Consider the following 23,259-nt stretch of genomic DNA (forward strand, 5'->3'; position numbering starts at 1 on the left):
ACCGCACATTGAGTTCTGTGTCCTGATCGGCTGTAGACCAAATTGTCAAATTTACATAAATCTTCGCTAGCAGAAGACAACAAACACAACAGTGTCAGCATCAAAGGATTACAAGGCACATTAAGCAAAACCAAACAATCAGATAAGTCAAGCTTTATTCAACTTATTCTTCTTGCTTTCTCTACTTCCGCACCATTGATTCATTAATTTTGCATTCTCTCGCAGCTGCTCTATTCCCATGTTCTTGACCTGAAAAGAGGGTTTGATCTTTGGTTTCATTCTATAATACTGGACTTATTTTTCTATGAAGGTTTGAACTTTGAGATTGTTTAAACAAGAGAGAAACGTGTGAAAATGTCGATGCCTGTCTGAGAAAACTATAAAGTGTGTAGTGAGGTGTTTTACGGCCTTAAAAACATCTATAATAATTGTAAAAAATAAAGATAAGATAAGATGACCTTTATTAGTCCCACAGGTGGGAAATTTGTTTCGTTACAGCAAAAGTGCAAAGTTATGTAGCAGAAATTAGAAAACACTGGAATGCAATAAAATAAAATAAAATACTATATACAATAGAATAAAATAGAATAATATATACAATAGAATACAAATGTTATATACAACTTTGCGGATTTCACCTATTGCGGGTTATGTTTAGAACGTAACACCCACGATAAACGAGGGAACAACTGTATACAGTTTTTCTTGGTGTTCTTACTCTTGTCTTGATCATTAGGTCACTAACAAGCAAGATGGATGAACTAATAGCGTTACTTAGACATTCCCGATGACAGTATATCTATTGAAGGCTTCCACACTGTTCGGGGTGGCAGTGACAGCTTGGTGAGTGGTAAGCAGCTTGGTGAGTGGTAAGCAGAAAGGAGGGGGCTTGCTGTTCTTGTTAACAACCGATGGGCTAGACCTGCTCATATCTCAATCAAAGAACTAATTTGTTGCCCGGACAATTTATTTATTTAAAAAGGGACAATACAGTTTAACATTTAAACAGTTTCAATTTGGAGCATGAAACTGATATGCTGCACATAGAGTTTATAGGTATCACTAATTCATAAACATTCATTTTTTTTGTCACTTTTTGGCTTTTATATTCAAAATCCAAACAAAGAAAATTACAACATTCAATTAAATAAAACCATAATACAACATGGCTCAAACCAATTAACTGTGTATTTTGAAAAATCAAATTTAAACAGTTTACACAGACTGTCTTTTTGACACTATAAGCCAGGGGTGTCAAACTCAAATACACAGTGGGCCAAAATTCAAAACTGGAACAAAGTCGCGGGCTAACGCTAATATTTATTGAAAAAAAAATCTTCCTCTAGATATAAGAATGAATCTTTTCTTATGGACTCAAACAAGTTTTGCTGAAAAACTGAATATGGAACAAGCAAAGCTTAATACTAAACAATATATATATTAACTGTATAATACCAGTAGGCCAGCTCTAATAGTAATTTGGTATGGCTTCGCGGGCCAAATGTACAGGGAGTGCAGAATTATTAGGCAAATGAGTATTTTGTCCACATCATCCTCTTCATGCATGTTGTCTTACTCCAAGCTGTATAGGCTCGAAAGCCTACTACCAATTAAGCATATTAGGTGATGTGCATCTCTGTAATGAGAAGGGGTGTGGTCTAATGACATCAACACCCTATATCAGGTGTGCATAATTATTAGGCAACGTCCTTTCCTTTGGCAAAATGAGTCAAAAGAAGGACTTGACAGGCTCAGAAAAGTCAAAAATAGTGAGATATCTTGCAGAGGGATGCAGCAGTCTCAAAATTGCAAAGCTTCTGAAGCGTGATCATCGAACAATCAAGCGTTTCATTCATAACTGCCCATGAACTGAGAAAAGTCAAGCGTGCAGCTGCCACGATGTCACTTGCCACCAGTTTGGCCATATTTCAGAGCTGCAACATCACTGGAGTGCCCAAAAGCACAAGGTGTGCAATACTCAGAGACATGGCCAAGGTAAGAAAGGCTGAAAGACGACCACCACTGAACAAGACACACAAGCTGAAACGTCAAGACTGGGCCAAGAAATATCTCAAGACTGATTTTTCTAAGGTTTTATGGACTGATGAAATGAGAGTGAGTCTTGATGGGCCAGATGGATGGGCCCGTGGCTGGATTGGTAAAGGGCAGAGAGCTCCAGTCCGACTCAGATGCCAGCAAGGTGGAGGTGGAGTACTGGTTTGGGCTGGTATCATCAAAGATGAGCTTGTGGGGCCTTTTCGGGTTGAGGATGGAGTCAAGCTCAACTCCCAGTCCTACTGCCAGTTTCTGGAAGACACCTTCTTCAAGCAGTGGTACAGGAAGAAGTCTGCATCCTTCAAGAAAAACATGATTTTCATGCAGGACAATGCTCCATCACACGCGTCCAAGTACTCCACAGCATGGCTGGCAAGAAAGGGTATAAAAGAAGAAAAACTAATGACATGGCCACCTTGTTCACCTGATCTGAACCCCATTGAGAACCTGTGGTCCATCATCAAATGTGAGATTTACAAGGAGGGAAAACAGTACACCTCTCTGAACAGTGTCTGGGAGGCTGTGGTTGCTGCTGCACGCAATGTTGATGGTGAACAGATCAAAACACTGACAGAATCCATGGATGGCAGGCTTTTGAGTGTCCTTGCAAAGAAAGGTGGCTATATTGGTCGCTGATTTGTTTTTGTTTTGTTTTTGAATGTCAGAAATGTATATTTGTGAATGTGGAGATGTTATATTGGTTTCACTGGTAAAAATAAATAATTGAAATGGGTATATGTTTGTTTTTTGTTAAGTTGCCTAATAATTATGCACAGTAATAGTCACCTGCACACAAAGATATCCCCCTAAAATAGCTAAAACTAAAAACAAACTAAAAACTACTTCAAAAAACATTCAGCTTTGATATTAATGAGTTTTTTGGGTTCATTGAGAACATGGTTGTTGTTCAATAATAAAATTATTTCTCAAAAATACAACTTGCCTAATAATTCTGCACTCCCTGTAATTAGCGGGCCAGAGTTTGACGCCTATGCTATAAGCCAACTGCCATGTTTAGGTCAAAAAACACTGCTGGCACAACTTTATCATCATCTAAATTGCAAATAACATTCTCAGCAAAGTAACGGTTTTCATTTTTTGTGGAACATCTAAAACCAAAATGTGTTGGATGAAACAGTTGATTGATTGGTTGATGATCAGTTAATTGTACTGCCATAACCTTTTCAAGTAACTTTGATAGAACAGGAAAATGGAAATTACACAATTATTACTATTAAATTTATGTGCCATAGAACCATTGTCTCTGATAACACAGGTAAACAAAAACATGTTTGTAATAATCAGAAACACAACACACTTTTCTAAACCAGTTTATAGATCTGCTTTTAGTTTTTTTTCTCACATTAACTCTGTCACATTAACTTTTTGAATTATGAGTAATATTAATTTGCAATGGATTTGCATAGTGTCTTTATTAAACCACAGGCACCAATCAATTAACTGTTTCAGTACTCAATAAATATTCAGGTCAGTGTCAGTCAGCTACCACCATTTATTTAAAAACCCTTGTGTATACTATGTCTGGATTTGTACAGTACAACATCCACAAGTAGTCAGTCAGTGGTGGACAGCTATTCAAAGGTCATTTTCTTGTATTTGTGTCAGTGTTGATGGTATACTTGCACACAAACCACTACATTGGACACTGATGTGTCACTCCTTACCCTGGCGTATGACGTGTTTCCTTGTAATTATTGTTATTTAACCCTTTTATGCATTAATTATGACAACCTCAATCAGGATATTTTCTTAAATATTTTATTCATCTTTTTTTATGCCTAAAGATGAATAAAAATACTTAAGAAAAAAAAATCCTGATTGAGGTTGTCATAATTCACGCATAAAATGGTTAACTTAATGTCCTGATGAAAACACTCCCTGTTCATCACTCACCATGCCAAGATTTTCTGGAAATAATTTGAGGTAAGAGTGCAGGAAATGTATTTTTAATGACATTCGACAACCCAGTTTCTGGTAGGAATTAAGCAGATGCTGAACTCCTTCCTTTTATGCAGGTGACTAGGTAATGCCCAGAAAGCTTTCGAGCCACTTGAGCGCCTCCCAAACTTTCATCCTGCAAAACAGTCTTGATCTGCAGACCAATAAATATCCCTTCCTTCATTTTTGCAGGATTCATCTTTGGAAACCTTTCAGCAAGGTAATGAAAACCTGATGAGTTTGCTTTGCTCATGGCCTTGACAAGATTTTTCATCAAGCCTACCTCAAGGCAGAGGCAGAAACCTGACAGTGCTTTTTCCTGGCTCCTAGGCATCTTATGGCTGCCAGTCACGCTTGATATAATGTTCCACAGTAGATCGGCTGTACCTCAGGCACAGGAAACAGCATTATTTGGTGAATTCTCCTTGCATTCCAATCAAAATACCAATCACCTTCAGATCACCACAGATGTTCCACTAAGGATTTTTATACGTGACTAATTCAAACAGTGTCTTCATATTGTCATAGGACTCCTTTAGATAAACAGAATGGGCAATCGGCATACTTGGTTTGGCATTTCCAATATGGAGTAGGACTGCCTTCAAGCTTCTTTGTGAAGAATCAATGAAGAGACGCCATTCAACCGGAACATGCTCTTGTGACAAACTGCTAAATGTTGATGTTCTGTTGATGTCATGACAATAGCACAGTGAGCCATCAGGAGTGAAGAACGCTGTCAAGTTATGACTTTGACTTATGTAGTGAGTTTACAGTAACACCCTTGGTAAGCACATTCTTCTGCTTAACCCTCAAAGCAATAAAGTTTGTCTTTTGACAGATTCAGATCACAAACGAGATTGTTCAGCTCTACTTGTGTAAAAGTCTCTGGTTCTGAATCTTCATTGGTCACGTAATCAGGATCTGATGACTCTGGATTGTAACTAGATCCGCCTTGAATATGTTCCTTACCACCTTCTACAGAAGCTAATCCATCATGTGGTCATCATGAGGAACAGACCTTATTGTAGAATCCAGGGTGGGATATATACAATTTTGTGCTTATTTTTTCAGAGAATCCTATTGTCTTCAATTAAGATGGCGGCGCGCACAGACGCAGCAGCTCTATGCTCTCCACTTAGGTGCCTTTCCTTTTTGTTTCTCCTCTTTTTATTATTCTTTTGTTTATCTTATTATGTAAAGCCAAATTTTCTGACAACCATCTGGAATTATGCAAGATCGGATATAAGAGCCAGATCCCAATTACCAGTGATTATCAGAGGGTGCACAACATCCCCCCGGAGATAGCCAGAACATCGGGTTCTCCGTGGATTGTTATTGGCTCTGCCAAGAAACGCAGGCGGCGGAAGGAATGCAAACTGGTGCACAAACACTAAGATCATCACCACAGTCTGCTCCCCGGACATAGAGGAAATGTCTGTCATGTGCAGACCTTTCTACTTGCCCAGAGAACTGCCTGCAGTGCTAATAACAGCAGTCTACATACCACCAGACACTAATGCTAGCTCAGCCCTTGCATACCTGCATGACATGATCTCCGAACAGCAACGGACATACCCAGAGGGAGTACACATCATTGCAGGGGATTTCAACAGAGCATGCTTAAGAACTGTGCTGCCTAAATTTGTACAACATGTGAAATGCCCTACAAGAGGAAATAACACCTTGGATCATGTTTACTCAAATATTAAGCAAGCCTACAGATCTGTTCCCCTCCCCCACCTGAGCATGTCCGACCACCTCTCCCTACTCATTGTCCCGGCATACACACCACTCAGGAAAAGGACAAAGTCCACCATCAGAACCATTAACACCATTTCTGAGGAAGCTCTCGCTCAATTGCAGGACTGTTTTGCTCTCAAAGAGTGGAGTGTCTTTGAACAGGATGACCTAGAGACTCACAGAACCGCAGTGCTGGGTTACATCAAACACTGCATGGACACTGTCACCACGGAAAAGCGGGTCCGGGTCTACCCCAACTGTAAACCATGGATGACAAGCAAGGTTCAGGCACTGTTAAAGGTACGCAACTGTGCATACAAATCTGGGGACCAGGACATGTACAGCAGAGCAAGAGCAGACCTTAAAAAGGCATCAGAGCAGCAAAACTGGACTATTCAAACAAGCTATCAGATCACCTCTCTGATAACAACTCCAGGAAGGTATGGGAGGGCCTGAAACACATCACCAATTACAAAGCCAATGGGACAAATATAGATAATATGGACATCTCGTTAGCAGAGGAACTTAACCACTTTTTTAACCGCTTCGAGAAAACTGCAGTCACCCCCACCATGCACACCACCCTGCCCACAGCGTCCTCTGAGCACAGCCCCCACACATTTAGCCTCCAACAACATCAGGTCCGCAATGTGTTCAGAGCAGTAAATCAGAGGAAAGCTGCTGGGCCCGACGGAATACCTGGTAGAGTGCTCAAAGCCTGTGCCTCCCACCCAGCTTCGACCCCCACCAGTTTGCCTATAAGGCAGACTGAACTCCTAGTGTCCTTCTACCGTGCCACTATCGAGAGTGTGCTGGTGCACGCCATCCCTGTGTAGTACACTGGTTGCACAACAGCTGACAAGAAGAGACTACAGAGGGTCATCAAAACTGCAGAGAAGGTGATTGGCTGTCCACTCCCCTCCCTGGACTTAATTGCCAGCTCAAGATGTCTCTCCAGAGCCAGGGCAATTATAAAGGACCACCTCCATCCTAACCTCCACCTCTTCAACATCCTGCCCTCTGGGAAAAAGGCTCAGATCCATCAGGTGCAAAACCAGCAGACTAAAGAACAGCTTCTTCCCGTGGGCTGTCAGAACTCTTAATGCAAACTAAGAATGTGTAAAGACTTCCCCAACACATCCACTCTGACAGTGCTGTTGATCATCTATGTGCAATATCTAAGTCTTTCCATGTTCTGTGCAATATTTTTGGCTCATGTGCAATATCCTTGGTATATGCAATATTTTTCGGTCCTGTGCAATATTTTGGTCCCAGTCTATTTCAGTGTTTCTTACACATACACCATGTATATAGTTTCACTCACATATATGTATACATATACACTGCTTTTTATTTTATTTTATTTATTTATTTTCCCCCCTTCGTTGTATATTGGTTTCTCTTCTTCTTACTTTTGCACCTTTGTGGTCTAGCTACCCAATTTCGCTGTGCAAGAAACTGCACAATGACAATAAAAAGCTCTAAGTCTCTAAGTCTCTAAGTCTTCACATGGCAAAAATAGCAATCATTGAGATGATCTCACGGTTTCTGCCACACCATCAGGATTGCAAATAGCATTGCTGCTTTTTGCAGAGTTAGCAAGTCCACTGGAACAACTGTTGCAGGAGAAATGTTGACCCCAAGATTTATCCTGGTCACCCAGTGGACAGCCAAAGTACAATTTGTATATCTTCTTAAGGTCTGTGGTAATTAGGCAATGTTGTGCTTTAGTTGTTAATGAACCACCCAAGTAACAGAAACTGTCTAGGGCGCAGAGCAATTGCAGGGGGGGGCGCGGTATGAATTAACCAAAAAAAAAAAAAAAGAACTCTGCTAGCTAGCATAATGGACAGGTTTTTGACGGGGCTCGCACACAAACAAAAAGCAGAAGTTGAAGCATCACCAAATATGCATACAAACCCACTTCCTTCCAAACCAAAAAGCAGAAAATATGATGAAGCATATCTTGCGCTTGGCTTCACCTGCACAACGGTGGGTAATGAGTAGGGATGGGTATCAAAAACCGGTTCTTGTTGAGAACCGGTTCCCACTGTTTCAATTCCTTGGAATTGTTTGCCATTTTTGCAAACGATTCCCTTATCGATTCCAGTTTCCCCGAATGACGTCACCACGTTGCGGAGCGTCATTTACCTGGCAGGAAACATGGCGGCTCAAACGCTCAAAAGTTTGGTTATACTTTTCGAGAACAGATGACAACAGGGCAACTTGCAATACTTGTAAAGTATAAAGTAGATATTTTGTTTAAGGGAGGAAACACTACGAATATGCAAAAGCATTTTCTCACAAAACGCACAATGACCTTAAATGAATGTCGTGTTTTTAATTCCGCTCCGGACTCGTGAATCTCAACCCAGCAGCAGCGGTAACGTTTGCACGTCTTCTCCCGTTAATGCGGCAGGTAAATAATCAACTAACAGTGCATATTATGTTAGCGTGATCTACCTTATTACAAAACCTGCCATTACTGTGCATTTAGGTGACCATGATGAGAGAGACAGACAGAGTCTGGCTCAGATGCTGGCAGTTCTCGCTGCAGTCTATTACTAGTAATACTATAAATTTCTTATACATGGGCCCCTACTGGTAATGACTGATGTCATCGCCACAGTCAACTACATCAAAACACGACCTGTGAAAGCCCAGATTTTTTCGGCACTGTGTGAAGAAATGGGCTCCAACCACACAGCCGTTTTGTATCACAGCGAGTCCCAATGGCTGTCATGTGGGAAGGAGAGAGGTCTTTGAACTGCGAGATGAGATCCGCAGCTTTTTGAAGAAAGAGGGCAGTGATCTTACCAACAAATTTAACTGTAACAACTTTCTCATGAAACCGGCATACCTCAGTGACATGTTCCTGAAACTCAATGAACTAAATTTACAGATGCAGGGCAGGAACACTCACCTCCCACATCTGACAGATAAAGTCACATCATTTGTCAGAAAACTTGAAATGTGGAAGCAACGAGTGAAAGATGGAAACGTGGACTCATTTGAGAATTTGAAATCATTCATTGAAGACAACAAGCTGCAGAATACAGTGATCCCATGCATGAACAAACACGTCTGCCCTTCAGAAACATTTCCAGAGACATTTCCTGGTGCAAGATTCCAAATAATATGACTGGATCCGTGACCCCTTCAGTCCAACACCCCCTGCTGACTTCAGCACATACAAGGAGGAACAGTTCATTGATCTTACCTGTGATTCAACTAAGAGGCTGCAGTTTAATTCAAAGACCCTGAAGATCTTCTTGTAAAACAAAGTGCAAAAAAGCAAAAAAAGTTTGGGTGCCACTGATCTATTCAGTTGTGTAAATCCACAAGAGCAGTAAAACTTAGAGCAGTAGTAGCCCAGGTCAGTTAATCACAGTTTGTGAAAAATCTGCTGGAGTTCTCAATAGAAAGTTCTTTGAGTTGTGATTATTTTCCCTATTGACTACAATTTTAGGGTTCCTCCATGTGCTGAATCCCACTTTAATCCCTTCCATACTCATTTTGCTGGTTAGAGGCAAGAAAAAGTTTGGGTTTTTTTTTTACTTCTTTTTCAGTTTCCATCTTCTACTAAAGTAATTCAAGTATAAGCTGGGCTACTATAGCGCCAGGTTCAGTTAACTTTGTACAAAAACTGCTGGTTGAATCATCTTCCAACAAGCAACAACTTTTTACTTTCTTAATTGGAGTATATTTCAGAGCCTGTACTTTTTCGCTTTTATTTGAGTAAAGAAGTTGAATTAGTAAATGGACTTATTCTCATACAGGGAGTGCAGAATTATTAGGCAAGTTGTATTTTTGAGGAATAATTTTATAATTGAACAACAACCATGTTCTCAATGAACCCAAAAAACTCATTAATATCAAAGCTGAATGTTTTTGGAAGTAGTTTTTAGTTTGTTTTTAGTTTTAGCTATTTTAGGGGGATATCTTTGTGTGCAGGTGACTATTACTGTGCATAATTATTAGGCAACTTAACAAAAAACAAACATATACCCATTTCAATTATTTATTTTTACCAGTGAAACCAATATAACATCTCCACATTCACAAATATACATTTCTGACATTCAAAAACAAAACAAAAACAAATCAGCGACCAATATAGCCACCTGTCTTTGCAAGGACACTCAAAAGCCTGCCATCCATGGATTCTGTCAGTGTTTTGATCTGTTCACCATCAACATTGCGTGCAGCAGCAACCACAGCCTCCCAGACACTGTTCAGAGAGGTGTACTGTTTTCCCTCCTTGTAAATCTCACATTTGATGATGGACCACAGGTTCTCAATGGGGTTCAGATCAGGTGAACAAGGAGGCCATGTCATTCGTTTTTCTTCTTTCATACCCTTTCTTGCCAGCCACGCTGTGGAGTACTTGGACGCGTGTGATGGAGCATTGTCCTGCATGGAAATCATGTTTTTCTTGAAGGATGCAGACTTCTTCCTGTACCACTGCTTGAAGAAGGTGTCTTCCAGAAACTGGCAGTAGGACTGGGAGTTGAGCTTGACTCCATCCTCAACCCGAAAAGGCCCCACAAGCTCATCTTTGATGATACCAGCCCAAACCAGTACTCCACCTCCACCTTGCTGGCGTCTGAGTCGGACTGGAGCTCTCTGCCCATTACCAATCCAGCCACGGGCCCATCCATCTGGCCCATCAAGACTCACTCTCATTTCATCAGTCCATAAAACCTTAGAAAAATCAGTCTTGAGATATTTCTTGGCCCAGTCTTGAGGGTTAGGGTTAGACCCTGTTGACTATTTTGAATGAAACGCTTGATTGTTCGATGATCACGCTTCAGAAGCTTTGCAATTTTGAGACTGCTGCATCCCTCTGCAAGATATCTCACTATTTTTGACTTTTCTGAGCCTGTCAAGTCCTTCTTTTGACTCATTTTGCCAAAGGAAAGGACGTTGCCTAATAATTATGCACACCTGATATAGGGTGTTGATGTCATTAGACCACACCCCTTCTCATTACAGAGATGCACATCACCTAAAATGCTTAATTGGTAGTAGGCTTTCGAGCCTATACAGCTTGGAGTAAGACAACATGCATGAAGAGGATGATGTGGACAAAATACTCATTTGCCTAATAATTCTGCACTCCCTGTATAGCACTTTTCTACTCTTCCGGAGTACTCAAAGCGCTGTATACAACATGCCACACTCACCCAATCACACCCATTCTCACAAGCACTTTCTCTATACGTAGTGCTTTCTAACTACTATCACACACATTCATACTTTGATGGACGCATCACAGAGCAACTTGGGGTTAGTATCTTGCCTAAGGATACTTGACATGCAGACTGAAGCCAGGGATCAAACCACCAACCTTCCGATCAGTAGGTGACCTGCTCTACCTCCTGAGCTACAGCCACCCTTAGTACTTCAAGTTTTAATGGAGTTTTTTTTTTTTTTGGTCTGTACTTCTAAGTAAGTACAGAATGTCTGTATTTTTGCCACTCTGGGTGAGAGTAATATAAAGCTTTAGCTTTATGTAATTTCAAGACTATGATCAGTATTACTTTAGTAGTTAATGCTGTTTTTAGAGCAAAATCTATTGTTCACTAGTTTTTCACAAGTCAATTTATTTCACTATCTAAAAATGGAAGGCAATTTTCAACTATATTTCAACTAACACTTGATTTGACACTTGAAACACAGATTAAAAGTAAAGCTCAATTCTACCAGGAAAATCAAATTCCCACACAGCTTTTCTTAAAGTGTGCACTGATTAATGGTTCTAATCACCAAAGTCACATATGTGCTAAACAGTGTCCCACGTACCCTACATAGTATCATTTGCTCTGGCAACAAATTCAATTACTACATTATACATAGTGTCCTCTTGTGTTACCTGGACCCCGACCAAGTAGTAACCAAGTACACAGCAAATTTAAAGGTGTTAAATGTTTTGGTGTTAGTAGTCTTCTTGCAAAAGTAGAGTTAATTTTACTCTAAGTAGAGTCACATTCTTTTAATGTAACTCTGAGGTGTAAAATGATAGTAGTTAAAATCGAGTGTTAAAAATGAGTGTTTCTATGTCAAATCTGGAGGTGTTACAATGGAAACATTAACTCTTGACCTCTTAACTCTGAACTCCTACAGGGGCTATGACACCAATAGAGTAAATTCACAGACTCCGCCCCCAGCACCATAGGCTCCAATCGAAGCTGAAGTGAAGCCGTTTCAGAACATTTTGCTCTACATATTTGAGTTGTTTGCCATGCTGGGTAAGTCATTTTTTCAAAGATTGTTTCAATTATTATTATTAGCTTTTACTTCTGTGGCTCTTTGGAGTTGAGACAAAGCTGTGTGAAAGGCATTAGCCGTGTTGCTCGGTGATAGCATAATATTCTGTTTTAGCTAGCTGAAAGGTATTGTTTATGGGCAAATACCACAGCCTTGAAAAAAAGCTTGCATGTGAATTTTCAGTCAAATTTTTGGTCAAATACACCTAAAACAATGTCTAGAATGTGAAATGTTGGTATAATGGTGCTACTTGAAGCCTGAAAATGATCCCCCATAAAAAAAAAAACGAGCAAACAGCAGTAGCAGATGTACTGACTGGGTTCTACGTTAGCATTTTGTTAGGTGCGGCTGTGTGCAGACAGGAAAAGGACCCAAGGTGCAGACTCCGGAGACAGAACTTAAACAAAAACAGCTTTAATGCTGAACGCAAACATGGCATAACTGGAAAATGTAAAAAATAAACTAACACCGGTGGACAGGCAAAACACACAGCAAAATAAACGGTAGATCGCGACACAGACACAGAGAAACACAGGGCTTAAATACACAGAAGGAGCAATCAGGGAATGAATAACAGGAGGGAAACACAGCTGGGGCAAATCAGAACTGACGAGACAAAAGGAAGCGTAAACTGAACACACTGAGATAAGACAGAGACCTTCAAAGTAAAACAGGAAACACATAACACAGACTCACATGCAGACACTACAGAGGGAACAGAGACGTGGGACCAGGGCAGACACAAACACTGACTGAACACGGGAATATAGGAACTAAGGATACACAGAGACTCAAACTAGACAAGGGGATACAGGTGATAGGGGAGACAGAGCAACTAAAGAAGACAGAGACATAAACCATGAGACAGAACTCAAAGAAACCAAAGACTAAGTATAAATAATATAATAAACTCAAATACCCTGGGTCAACGACCCAGGCATCCTAACAGTACCCCCCCCTTAAGGGCTGGCTTCCAGACAGCCCAACCAAAACATCAAAACCAAAAAAACAAAAACAACCGAACCAGGGTGGGCGGCGGGGGAAACAGGATGGAGGGCTCGAAACAAACCAAACAAAGAGCCAGAAACAAAAAAAAGAAAAAGAACAAACAACGGAGCCTGGAAAGCAACAGAACAAAAAACAGGCTCATGACAGGCGCAGGCTGCCAGGAAAAACAGTTCACAAAAAGGTCAGGGGGCCGGCCCGGAGGCTGACGGCCCAAGAGCCCAGAAAACAGTTCAGGAGGCCGGCCAGGCGGGAGGCACCGGTGGCGACGGAGCAGATCGGGAGGCCGGCCGGGCGGGAGGCACCGACGGCGACGGAGCAGATCAGGAGGCCGGCCGGGCGGGAGGCACCGACGGCGACGGAGCAGATCAGGAGGCCGGCCGGGCGGGAGGCACCGACGGCGACGGAGCAGATCAGGAGGCCGGCCGGGCGGAAGGCACCGACGGCGACCGAGCAGATCAGAAGGCCGGCCGGGCGGGAGGCACCGACGGCGACCGAGCAGATCAGGAGGCCGGCCGGGCGGGAGGCACCGACGGCGACCGAGCAGATCAGGAGGCCGGCCGGGCGGGAGGCACCGACGGCGACGTAGTTCAGGGGGCCGTCCATGACAGCAATGACGTCCAGTCATCGGCCGGAGAGGACGTGCAGGACGAGCAGGCCGAACGGGACGAGCAGGCCGTGCAGGACGAGCAGGCCGAACGGGACGAGCAGGACGTGCAGGACGAGCAGGCCGGACAGGCCGGGCAGGACGAGCAGGCCGGGCAGGACGAGCAGGCCGGGCAGGACGTGCAGGAACAGACAGATTGGAGACCTCAGGGGCAGACAAAACTGAACCCTCGGAGGCCGGACCAGGCGGAGCTGCAGAGGCTGAGGCCGGACCAGGCGGAGCTGCAGAGGCTGAGGCCGGACCAGGCGGAGCTGCAGACTCGGAGGCCGGACCAGACGGAGCTGCAGACTCGGAGGCCGGACCAGGCGGAGCTGCAGACTCGGAGGCCGGACCAGGCGGAGCTGCAGACTCGGAGGCCGGACCAGGCGGAGCTGCAGACTCGGAGGCCGGACCAGGCGGAACTGCAGAAGCTGAGGCTGGACCAGGTGTAGCAGAAGCCGAGGCAGAAGCTGGACCAGGCATAGCCAAAGCAGAGGCTAATGGCGGCTGAAGCGGTTCCTCGGACCCTCCAGCGGAGGCAGGTGGCTGAAGCGGTCCCTCGGGCCCTTCAGCAGGAAGAGACGGCTGAACGGGCCCCTCGGACCCTCCAGCAGAGACAGGAGGCTGAACTGGCCCCTCGGATCCTCCAGCAGGAAGAGACGGCTGAAGCGGTTCCTCAGACCCTCCAGCGGAGACAGGTGGCTGAAGCGGTTCCTCGGACCCTCCAGCGGAGACAGGTGGCTGAAGCGGTTCCTCGGACCCTCCAGCGGAGACAGGTGGCTGAACGGGCCCCTCGGATCCCCCAGCAGGAAGAGACGGCTGAACGGGCCCCTCGGACCCTCCAGCAGAGACAGGAGGCTGAACTGGCCCCTCGAATCCTCCAGCAGGAAGAGACGGCTGAAGCGCTTCCTCGGACCCTCCAGCGGAGACAGGTGGCTGATGCGGTTCCTCGGACCCTCCAGCGGAGACAGGTGGCTGAACGGGCCCCTCGGACCCTCCAGCGGAGACAGGTGGCTGAACGGGCCCCACGGACCCTCCAGCGGAGACAGGTGGCTGAACGGGCGCCTCGGACCCTCCAGCGGAGACAGGTGGCTGAACGGGCCCCTCGGACCCTCCAGCGGAGACAGGAGGCTGAACGGGCCCCTCGGACCCTCCAGCAGGAAGAAACGGCTGAAGCGGTCCCTCGGACCCTCCAGCGGAGACAGGTGGCTGAACGGGCCCCTCGGACCCTCCAGCGGAGTCGGGAGGCTGAACGGGCCCCTCGGACCCTCCAGCAGGAAGAGGCGGCTGAAGCGGTTCCTCCGACCCTCCAGCGGAGACAGGTTGCTGGACGGATGACCGAGGAGAGGAGTGACGATGGCGTCGCTTCCTTCTAGATGAGGGAACTGAAACTGGCGGAGATACGGAGACCTCCTCCTCATCCGACCACATGGCCGCCAGGAAAAAGGCAGGCGAATGGGCAGGCGAACAAGGTCCCGGCTGGTGTGAGGAAGGAGAGGCAGTCTGAGGTAGCGACGAGGCAGGTGGTGAGTGTGTGTTGTCCTGGGGCGGCGGTAAAGAAGTGGAAGTGAAGGTAGAGAGAGCAAGCTCGCCAGCCCTGACTTGCTCCCTCCAGGCAGCTATGGAGCCGCCCAGCACAGTGTCCATAGAAAACTGAGTAAGCCGAGGGTTGCTCCGAATGATGGCATCTACAGCACTTAGCCCAACTGCCATGGTCCTCAAATCATTGGCCTGAGCAATGCGGTCAAGGAGCTTAATCATCCGCTCCATCTCAGCGTTGAATCCAAAAGCTGAAGAGTCTGCAGGGTCCATGTTCTGGTCGCGATCTTCTGTTAGGTGCGGCTGTGTGCAGACAGGAAAAGGACCCAAGGTGCAGACTCCGGAGACAGAACTTAAACAAAAACAGCTTTAATGCTGAACGCAAACATGGCATAACTGGAAAATGTAAAAAAATAAACTAACACCGGTGGACAGGCAAAACACACAGCAAAATAAACGGTAGATCGCGACACAGACACAGAGAAACACAGGGCTTAAATACACAGAAGGAGCAATCAGGGAATGAATAACAGGAGGGAAACACAGCTGGGGCAAATCAGAACTGACGAGACAAAAGGAAGCGTAAACTGAACACACTGAGATAAGACAGAGACCTTCAAAGTAAAACAGGAAACACATAACACAGACTCACATGCAGACACTACAGAGGGAACAGAGACGTGGGACCAGGGCAGACACAAACACTGACTGAACACGGGAATATAGGAACTAAGGATACACAGAGACTCAAACTAGACAAGGGGATACAGGTGATAGGGGAGACAGAGCAACTAAAGAAGACAGAGACATAAACCATGAGACAGAACTCAAAGAAACCAAAGACTAAGTATAAATAATATAATAAACTCAAATACCCTGGGTCAACGACCCAGGCATCCTAACACATTTAGATCCCTCCAGAGTTTTGTGCACACGGTTTAGGTAAAAATGAAAAAGGTTGAGGTTTTACATTTAGTTCAGTATTACCTGTTGCCTGTGTCCTTGTCTTTTGGGAAACTACTTTACACAAGCAATGGCTCAAAGAGGATTTCTTTTTTTACTGTGCTGCAATTGATTACTGGATTATTTGTGCCATTAATTAGTGTCAACTAATTTTTATTCAATCTCCACATAGGATATGCTTGTGAAGATGGAATATGGGGGAGAGCAGAAGTGCGTTGAAGTTCCACAAAGTGATGAATGAAGGACATGCATATTGTATTGAAGAAATAAGTGATGAGGATGCTGTTATTTGCATTTACCAGCTCACCTATGTCAGACCGTTTGATAAACAAAATTCTAATGAAAGTGAGAACATGTACACTGTTACATCTTTCAGAAAATGTTTTGAAATTGTGGTGCACAGTTTAGAATAAATGTTTTTCAAAAACCATTGCGTCTTTTTAGTAAATGTTTATTTCCAAAAGAAATTTCTAGAAGTTCAGAACAGGAAAATTCCCGCTTTTTAGAATTAATTAGAAGATAACTCTCACGTAGTTAAACTAAAATACTCTTTGAGAGTTAATATATAAACACTTAACACCTAGTTAGCATTAGTAAGTGTTAAATTATCAACTCCAGACAGATTTGGTGTTTAACACTAAGTTAACGTACCAACTCTCCAAAAAGAGTTAAATTAACACTCTCTGGTGTGGACCCATATAGACACTTTAATAGTGTTGAAATCAAATCTGACAGTGTTAATTTGGACATGCTGGATTTGCTGTGTAGTAACTCAATAATATCAAATACCCAAGGTGAAAATATAAAGTCATTCTCTTACCTTTGACTGGAGATGTTGGTGAGTGTGGTAGGATTATGCACAGATAAGGTATATTTGCTTGTGGAAAGGTTTGTCTCTGTCTCCTTTTCAGCTGTATGCTTCATTGTCCTTCCATTATGTTGCTATAAACAGAAAGCAGAAACCACACTGACAACTGTTATGAATTTACAGATTCAAATTGTGATTCCTTTTATTTGATAACAGTAACAGCATACACCAATAAGCTGCAAATCTTGAAGAGGCAAGTTAGAATTTGGGCGTCCAGTGGTAGAGTTTGCCACATTGGAGTCAATACCAGTACTGGTATTCTTCCTCTTATTCCTTAGACGTTGCCTTAAACGGTCCCGTAGTTTCTTTCTCTGCTTCCTGTTTGTAAAGAAACAAAGTAGATCGTGAAAGAGCCCAGATCGCAACTTGGATACATAACTGATGGCAGTCCCACATAAACAAAAAGATAGTAAAAGTAATTCATAGTTGATGCTAGCAAAAGTAATTTATGTTTATAACAACATTGTACAACAGTACAATGAATATGGTTGTATTGTCCACTAGCAACACAAATTCCTCAAAATTCTCTCAGCCCACTTGGTTTTACCATATCTCTGATCATTGAATTGTGGATGATGTCCAGCTTTATAGGTAACTTTAGAAATGTTATAATGGTTTCACTGTGTGAAGAAGTGCAATGGATGAATGTAACAGACTTTTGTAGCTAAATCACAATAAAAGACACATCAAATCATGCTTCGAATCAGATATTAAACAAACATACATTTTCAATTATAAAAATTGTAAAACTAATAGTCTATACTAATGTTTGAACCAAGGAGGTCTACTGCACAATTAAAATTGTACAATTGAGCATCTACTAATTAAAATACTTCAGAGTATCTCATCTTAACATCTTTTTTTATTCTTTGATCTGAATACTTTCTTTTATTGATGCCCCTTCTTTTTTATACATTTTGCATTCATTTATTCAACCACAACTGCAAAAGAGAAACTGCACCCTGAATTTGGCGGTACAATATGAAACTATAATAAAATCAGGGACAGTACCTACATAGTATACAATGAAAAACAAAAAATGGCATTAATGACATTACTTGGTTTTGCAGTAGGCAACCACACACATGATTCCAACGACTAGGAGCGCAATGCAGATTCCAGTTATTGTTAAAATACGTTTCTGATACAGCTCCTCAGCTTCTGAAAAAAAAGGACAACCATCCTTTAAAACATTATATCTAAACACACACGGTCGACCACAAACACACACAAAGACTCTGTCAGCCCTAAACCCAAACAATTTTTAAAACGACTCTGTAATACAGTTTTTATATTTCTAGCAACCACAGTCCACATGCAAAGATTTGAAGAGAGATAAATCTGTGTCTTTAATCTAACTGAAATGTAATTATTAGAGGGGGAAAGGCAGTGGCAGGTGTATTATGCTCTTTGATTGCCATAAGCTTATAATTCATATTATTTTTTTTATTTTTTGTCCAAAATTAATCTAATTTAAATCAGTCGTAGAGGTGACAAATAACAAAGTACTTCATTTCACATCACTGCATACCTTCAAATATCAAAGTGGTTTGAAACTAAACAGTTAATACACAAATATGGATGGGTACCGGTATCCGGTGCCATTATGGCACCAGTTCTGACATAAACGGTAGTAATCAGACCGAAAAGCAGCGCACATTTCGGTGCTTTATTTCGGTGCTTTGTTTTCTTGAGATGTCATACACTTTGGATTCTAGCCAATCATTTTACCTTTCCAAGGATAGTAGGTGGGCCCAGGTAGGTAGGTTCTTTTAGAGCAAAGCTACAGATTAAAAATGCCCAAGGCGAAGCGGTCAAAAGTCTGGCTGTACTTCACAGCAAAAGATGCAAACTCAGCAGCCTGCAACAAGTGCTTTAAGGTGATACTGTGCAAAGGAGGAATCTGATGAAACACCTGGCGACGCATAGCGTTTCTTTAAAAGCCGAGAAATGCACCGTGTTTGATAGCTTGCTGCAAGACCTCACACCAAGCACATCTACTGCGGGTGTGGTGCCTGTTATCGGATCTGGAGTTAGCAACATCCCCCAAGAACCCGAAGAGGAGAGTCCTGGCCCTAGCCCTGCCAGTGTAGCAGAAATGATGGCAGATGATAATGGTAGCAGCAGCCGTTCTTCTCTTAATGTGGCTTAATGTTGTTCGTGTGTAATTTACGTTGAGTAGGCTAACCACGTTATTAAATTAATGCATGTAAGGTGACCTAGCAAACACCGTCGTAGTTACATGCAGCTGTCTTCTTGTTTGATGGCAGATGCTCCCTTCACCCTGGCCAAAAAAGCTAAAATGACCAAAGAAAAAGTGGAAAACAGCTAAACATGAGAGGTCTTTGGACAAAGTTTGTGTTTTTTCCATTGTTTAAGCACTGCTTCCAGCCAAGAGTGATACCATATATGCCCTATAGCTGCAGAAAAGGCTAACATTGTTATCTTTTTACAAAAAAACAGCTAAACATGAGAGGTTTTTGGACAAAGTTTGTGTTTTCCATTCTTTAAGCACCGGTTCGAGCACTGTTTAAGCACTGGCACCATTTCAAAAGTACCGGTGTGGCATCAGTATCTGATAAAACCTAGACGATACCCATCCCTATACACAAAGGACTATCCTAACGGTGTTTCACCAGGGATTATTACATATAAAGTGACGGAAAACGCAATAACGTGTAATTTATGCATAACTTATTGTATGTTTGTTTTGGGGAGTTTTGCCACATCAAAACGAGTGTCAATGTACATAAGATATATTTGTGATACTTCAGACTCTAGATAGACCTACAGAAGAGGAGCGAGTATAAAAGGAGTAATATAGCAGGTAAATTAAAAGGCAATGTTTCAGTTAACAAGTATCAGCAGACACACAAACTGTTTGTGTTCAGCCTGCACACTGTGTCCACTTGTGTTTCCCAGGTAGAGGAAAGAGTGAGAGCAAACGTCACACAGCAATGGAGAATGATAAGAAATAAAGGCCAAGAGAGGTAGAAGAGAGGTCACAATTAAAGGTAAGGACTACTCAGTGACATTTGATAAACTTGGCGTTGGAAATCAGCCAAAACAATTCATTAAAAACATCTGCTTACATCTTCTTGAATTCAAATGTGTAAATCTACAAATATTAACAAAATCTCAGAGCCACAGCAGCTGATCACAGCCAGTGTACAAAGAAAATCTATTGAGGCTCATGTAACATATGTGTTAAATACTTGTAAATTTCACCCCAAACACCTTTTTTTAAATTAAATATTTCATTTTGCATTTTAATCTCCTGCCTGTGTGATCTGAGTCTGTGTGTGTTCGTGTGTGTGCGCTACATATGACGTAGGCGCGTGCATGTGTGCCCCGGTCACCGCTCCTTTCAGCATGACCGGAGGAGAGGTGTCCTGGCAGACGCGACACACACAGCTCAGGCCTTTATTTCTGTGTTGCAGATGTGCAGTAAAAAGCCAAAGACCCAGTGCTGTCTCCTGTCTCTTACTTTCATGCCAGAACACAATGGATAGACAGACGTAACATACAGATGGGTTACATTGGTGCATCAAGCATCGACGTCATCTCGATCACCGGGGGGAGCTCTTTGTAATTGCCCTTGTTCCAAGTTGGTTACTTTTCCTAACTTGTGTGGGACTTTCTGAATGAGCTTGGACATTTAATCTGCTCAATTCTCATCCTGAATAACATTAGGTCTTAGTTACAAATACTGTATTTGGTTTTGTACATTTACACTATTTGGAATCTTGTTTTTTTGTGATTGTGCTTCATCCTTATGGAGTCAGCATCTGGCTCTTAGGCAACAGTCACGTGTTGGGTCGCGCCTCTGCCCTTTGTAACACATAGGCAGCGACTGCCAAACAACCGCCAGCAGGCTCTTAAACGACTGCACACTCTCAAGCAGAGTCTTGACAGGAAGGCAGACATAAGAGATCACTTTGTTAAGTTCATGCAGAAGATGTTTGACACTCAGCAAGCAGAGTTAGCACGTGCTTTGAAGCCTGAGGAAGAGTGCTGGTATCTTCCATTGTTTGGAGCATACCATCCGCAAAAGCCTGGACAAATACGGGTAGTTTTTGACTCGAGCGCCAAACACGAGGGGGTGTCGTTGAATGATGTCCTTTTAAGTGGCCCAGACTTGAACAACACTTTGGTTGGAGTGCTACTGCGGTTTCGAAAAGAGCTTATAGCAATAACTGCAGATGTGGAACAGATGTTCTACTGCTTTACTGTAAGGGAAGATCACCGGAACTACCTACGTTTTCTCTGGTACCGAAACAATGACCTCTCAAAAGATGTGACAGAGTTCCGCATGACAGTGCATGTGTTTGGCAATACCCCTCACCAGCTGTGGCAATCTATGGGCTGAGAAAAGCAGCTCAAGCAGGAGAGGCAGAGCACGGCAAAGATGCAAGGGAGTTTGTTACCAGAAACCTTTATGTCGACAACTGTCTGACTTCACTCCCTACAGAAACAGAAGCCATCAGTCTTCTTCAAAGAACACAGAAGATGTTAGCTGAGTCCAATTTATGGCTACACAAAATTGCCTCAAACAGTAGCAAGGTAATGGATGCATTTCCAGCTGATGATCTGGCCAAGGACCTGAAAAACCTAGACCTAGGGACAGATTCTCTTCCTGTTCAGCGTAGCCTTGGACTGAGCTGGAGTCTTGAATCAGATTCTTTCACCTTCCAAGTTTCCAAGGAAGAAAGACCCTTCACTAAGCGAGGCATACTCTCTACAGTCAACAGCTTGTATGACCCATTAGGGTTTATTGCTCCCATCACTGTCCAAGGCAAAGCCCTCATCAGAGAACTTACCACAGAACCATGTGAATGGGATGATCCTCTTCCACCTGCCAAAGAAAGACAATGGAAAGACTCCATGCCAGAGGTAGAGCTTCTGCACATACCCAGGCCTTATATTCCATCTTCTCTGTCCTCCATGCAGCACCAAGAGCTTTGTGTCTTCTCAGATGCCTCGTCAATGGCTATTGCAGCAGTTGCCTACATACGAGCTATTGATAAACAAGGACAGTGCTTCATCGGGTTTGTCATGGGTAAATCCAAGCTTGCACCCAAGCCTGCACATACCATTCCCTGATTGGAGCTGTGTGCTGCAGTTCTTGCTGTAGAGGTGGCAGAGCTCATTTGTCAGGAGATGGACCTTGAGCTGCATGCCGTAAGGTATTACACAGACAGTAAGATTGTGCTATAATGCTTCGCGAAGGTTTTACATCTATGTGTCCAACAGAGTCTCCAGAATTAGGAAGTTCACTACATGCACGCAGTGGAATTATGTTGCAACAGAGAACAACCCAGCTGACATCGCAACAAGGCCGATTGCAGCAAGTCTCCTGCACAAAACAAGCTGGTTCACTGGTCCTCAGTTCCTAAAGCAGGCCCAACAACAGGTATCCCCATCAGTGACATTAAGTAAGTTTGACCTTGTTGAACCACAGCACAATGCAGAGACTCGCCCAGAAGTCAGCACCCTGACAACTAAGGCTACTGATAGACCTCTCAGTCCACAGAGATTTGAATGGTTCTCCTCATTGAAAACTCTGATAAATGGAATGGCGAAGCTCATCAGCGTGGCAAGATACAGGTCCAGGCTTTCAAAACAAGTCCCACAAAATCCACAAACACAGGCAAAATTTAGAGTGATCTGGAGTGTTCAACAGTTAGCATTCACGGAAGAAGTGAAACAATTGGAGAGAGGGAAACAAATTTCCAAAGCAAGTCCTCTGTGGAGGTTGAACCCCTTTATCAATCAGGATGGAGTGCTTAGAGTAGGTGGACGGCTCTCTTCAGCTGACCTTCCATATGATGAAAAACACCCAGTCATACTTCCCAAGAGACACGATGTGACAACTTTGTTAGTGAGACATCATCACCAGGAAGTTGCCCACCAAGGTCGCCACTTAACTGAGGGGGCACTTCGCTCAGCCGGTTTGTGGATAATTGGAGCAAGAAAGCTGGTTTCTAGCTTGATCTATGGATGTGTCATATGCCGCAAACTCAGAAGAAAGCCTCAAGAGCAAAAGATGTCTGACTTGCCTGAGGATAGGCTTTCCATAGAACCCCTGTTCACCAGAGTTGGTCTAGATGTCTTTGGACCATGGAGTGTAGTGTCACGACGAACGAGAGGAGGCACAGCAGAAAACAAGCGATGGGCAGTGTTGTTTACGTGCCTAGGAACACAAGCAGTGCAC

The 23,259-nt window shown here is 43.3% G+C and overlaps 1 protein-coding gene across 7 annotated transcripts in view; it reads right to left on the reverse strand.

Moving 5' to 3' along the window:
* nrg1 (neuregulin 1) overlaps positions 1 to 23,259 on the reverse strand; it is a 60,489-nt gene that overhangs the window by 19,103 nt on the left and 18,127 nt on the right. For 5 of the 7 annotated variants that reach the window (XM_040048584.1, XM_040048582.1, XM_040048581.1 and 2 more), the window contains 3 exons: positions 18,104 to 18,206; positions 17,213 to 17,363; positions 16,998 to 17,119 (listed from right to left, as the gene is read on the reverse strand). In XM_040048584.1, the coding sequence (XP_039904518.1) occupies positions 16,998 to 17,119; positions 17,213 to 17,363; positions 18,104 to 18,206 (376 nt within the window). The remainder of the gene's footprint in view (positions 1 to 16,997; positions 17,120 to 17,212; positions 17,364 to 18,103; positions 18,207 to 23,259) is intronic. The other 2 variants (XM_040048585.1, XM_040048583.1) reach the window with 1 other exon arrangement.

Source organism: Simochromis diagramma, unplaced genomic scaffold, assembly GCF_900408965.1.
Source record: "Simochromis diagramma unplaced genomic scaffold, fSimDia1.1 OVJJ01000683.1, whole genome shotgun sequence".
NCBI classification, from domain to species: Eukaryota; Metazoa; Chordata; class Actinopteri; order Cichliformes; family Cichlidae; genus Simochromis; species Simochromis diagramma.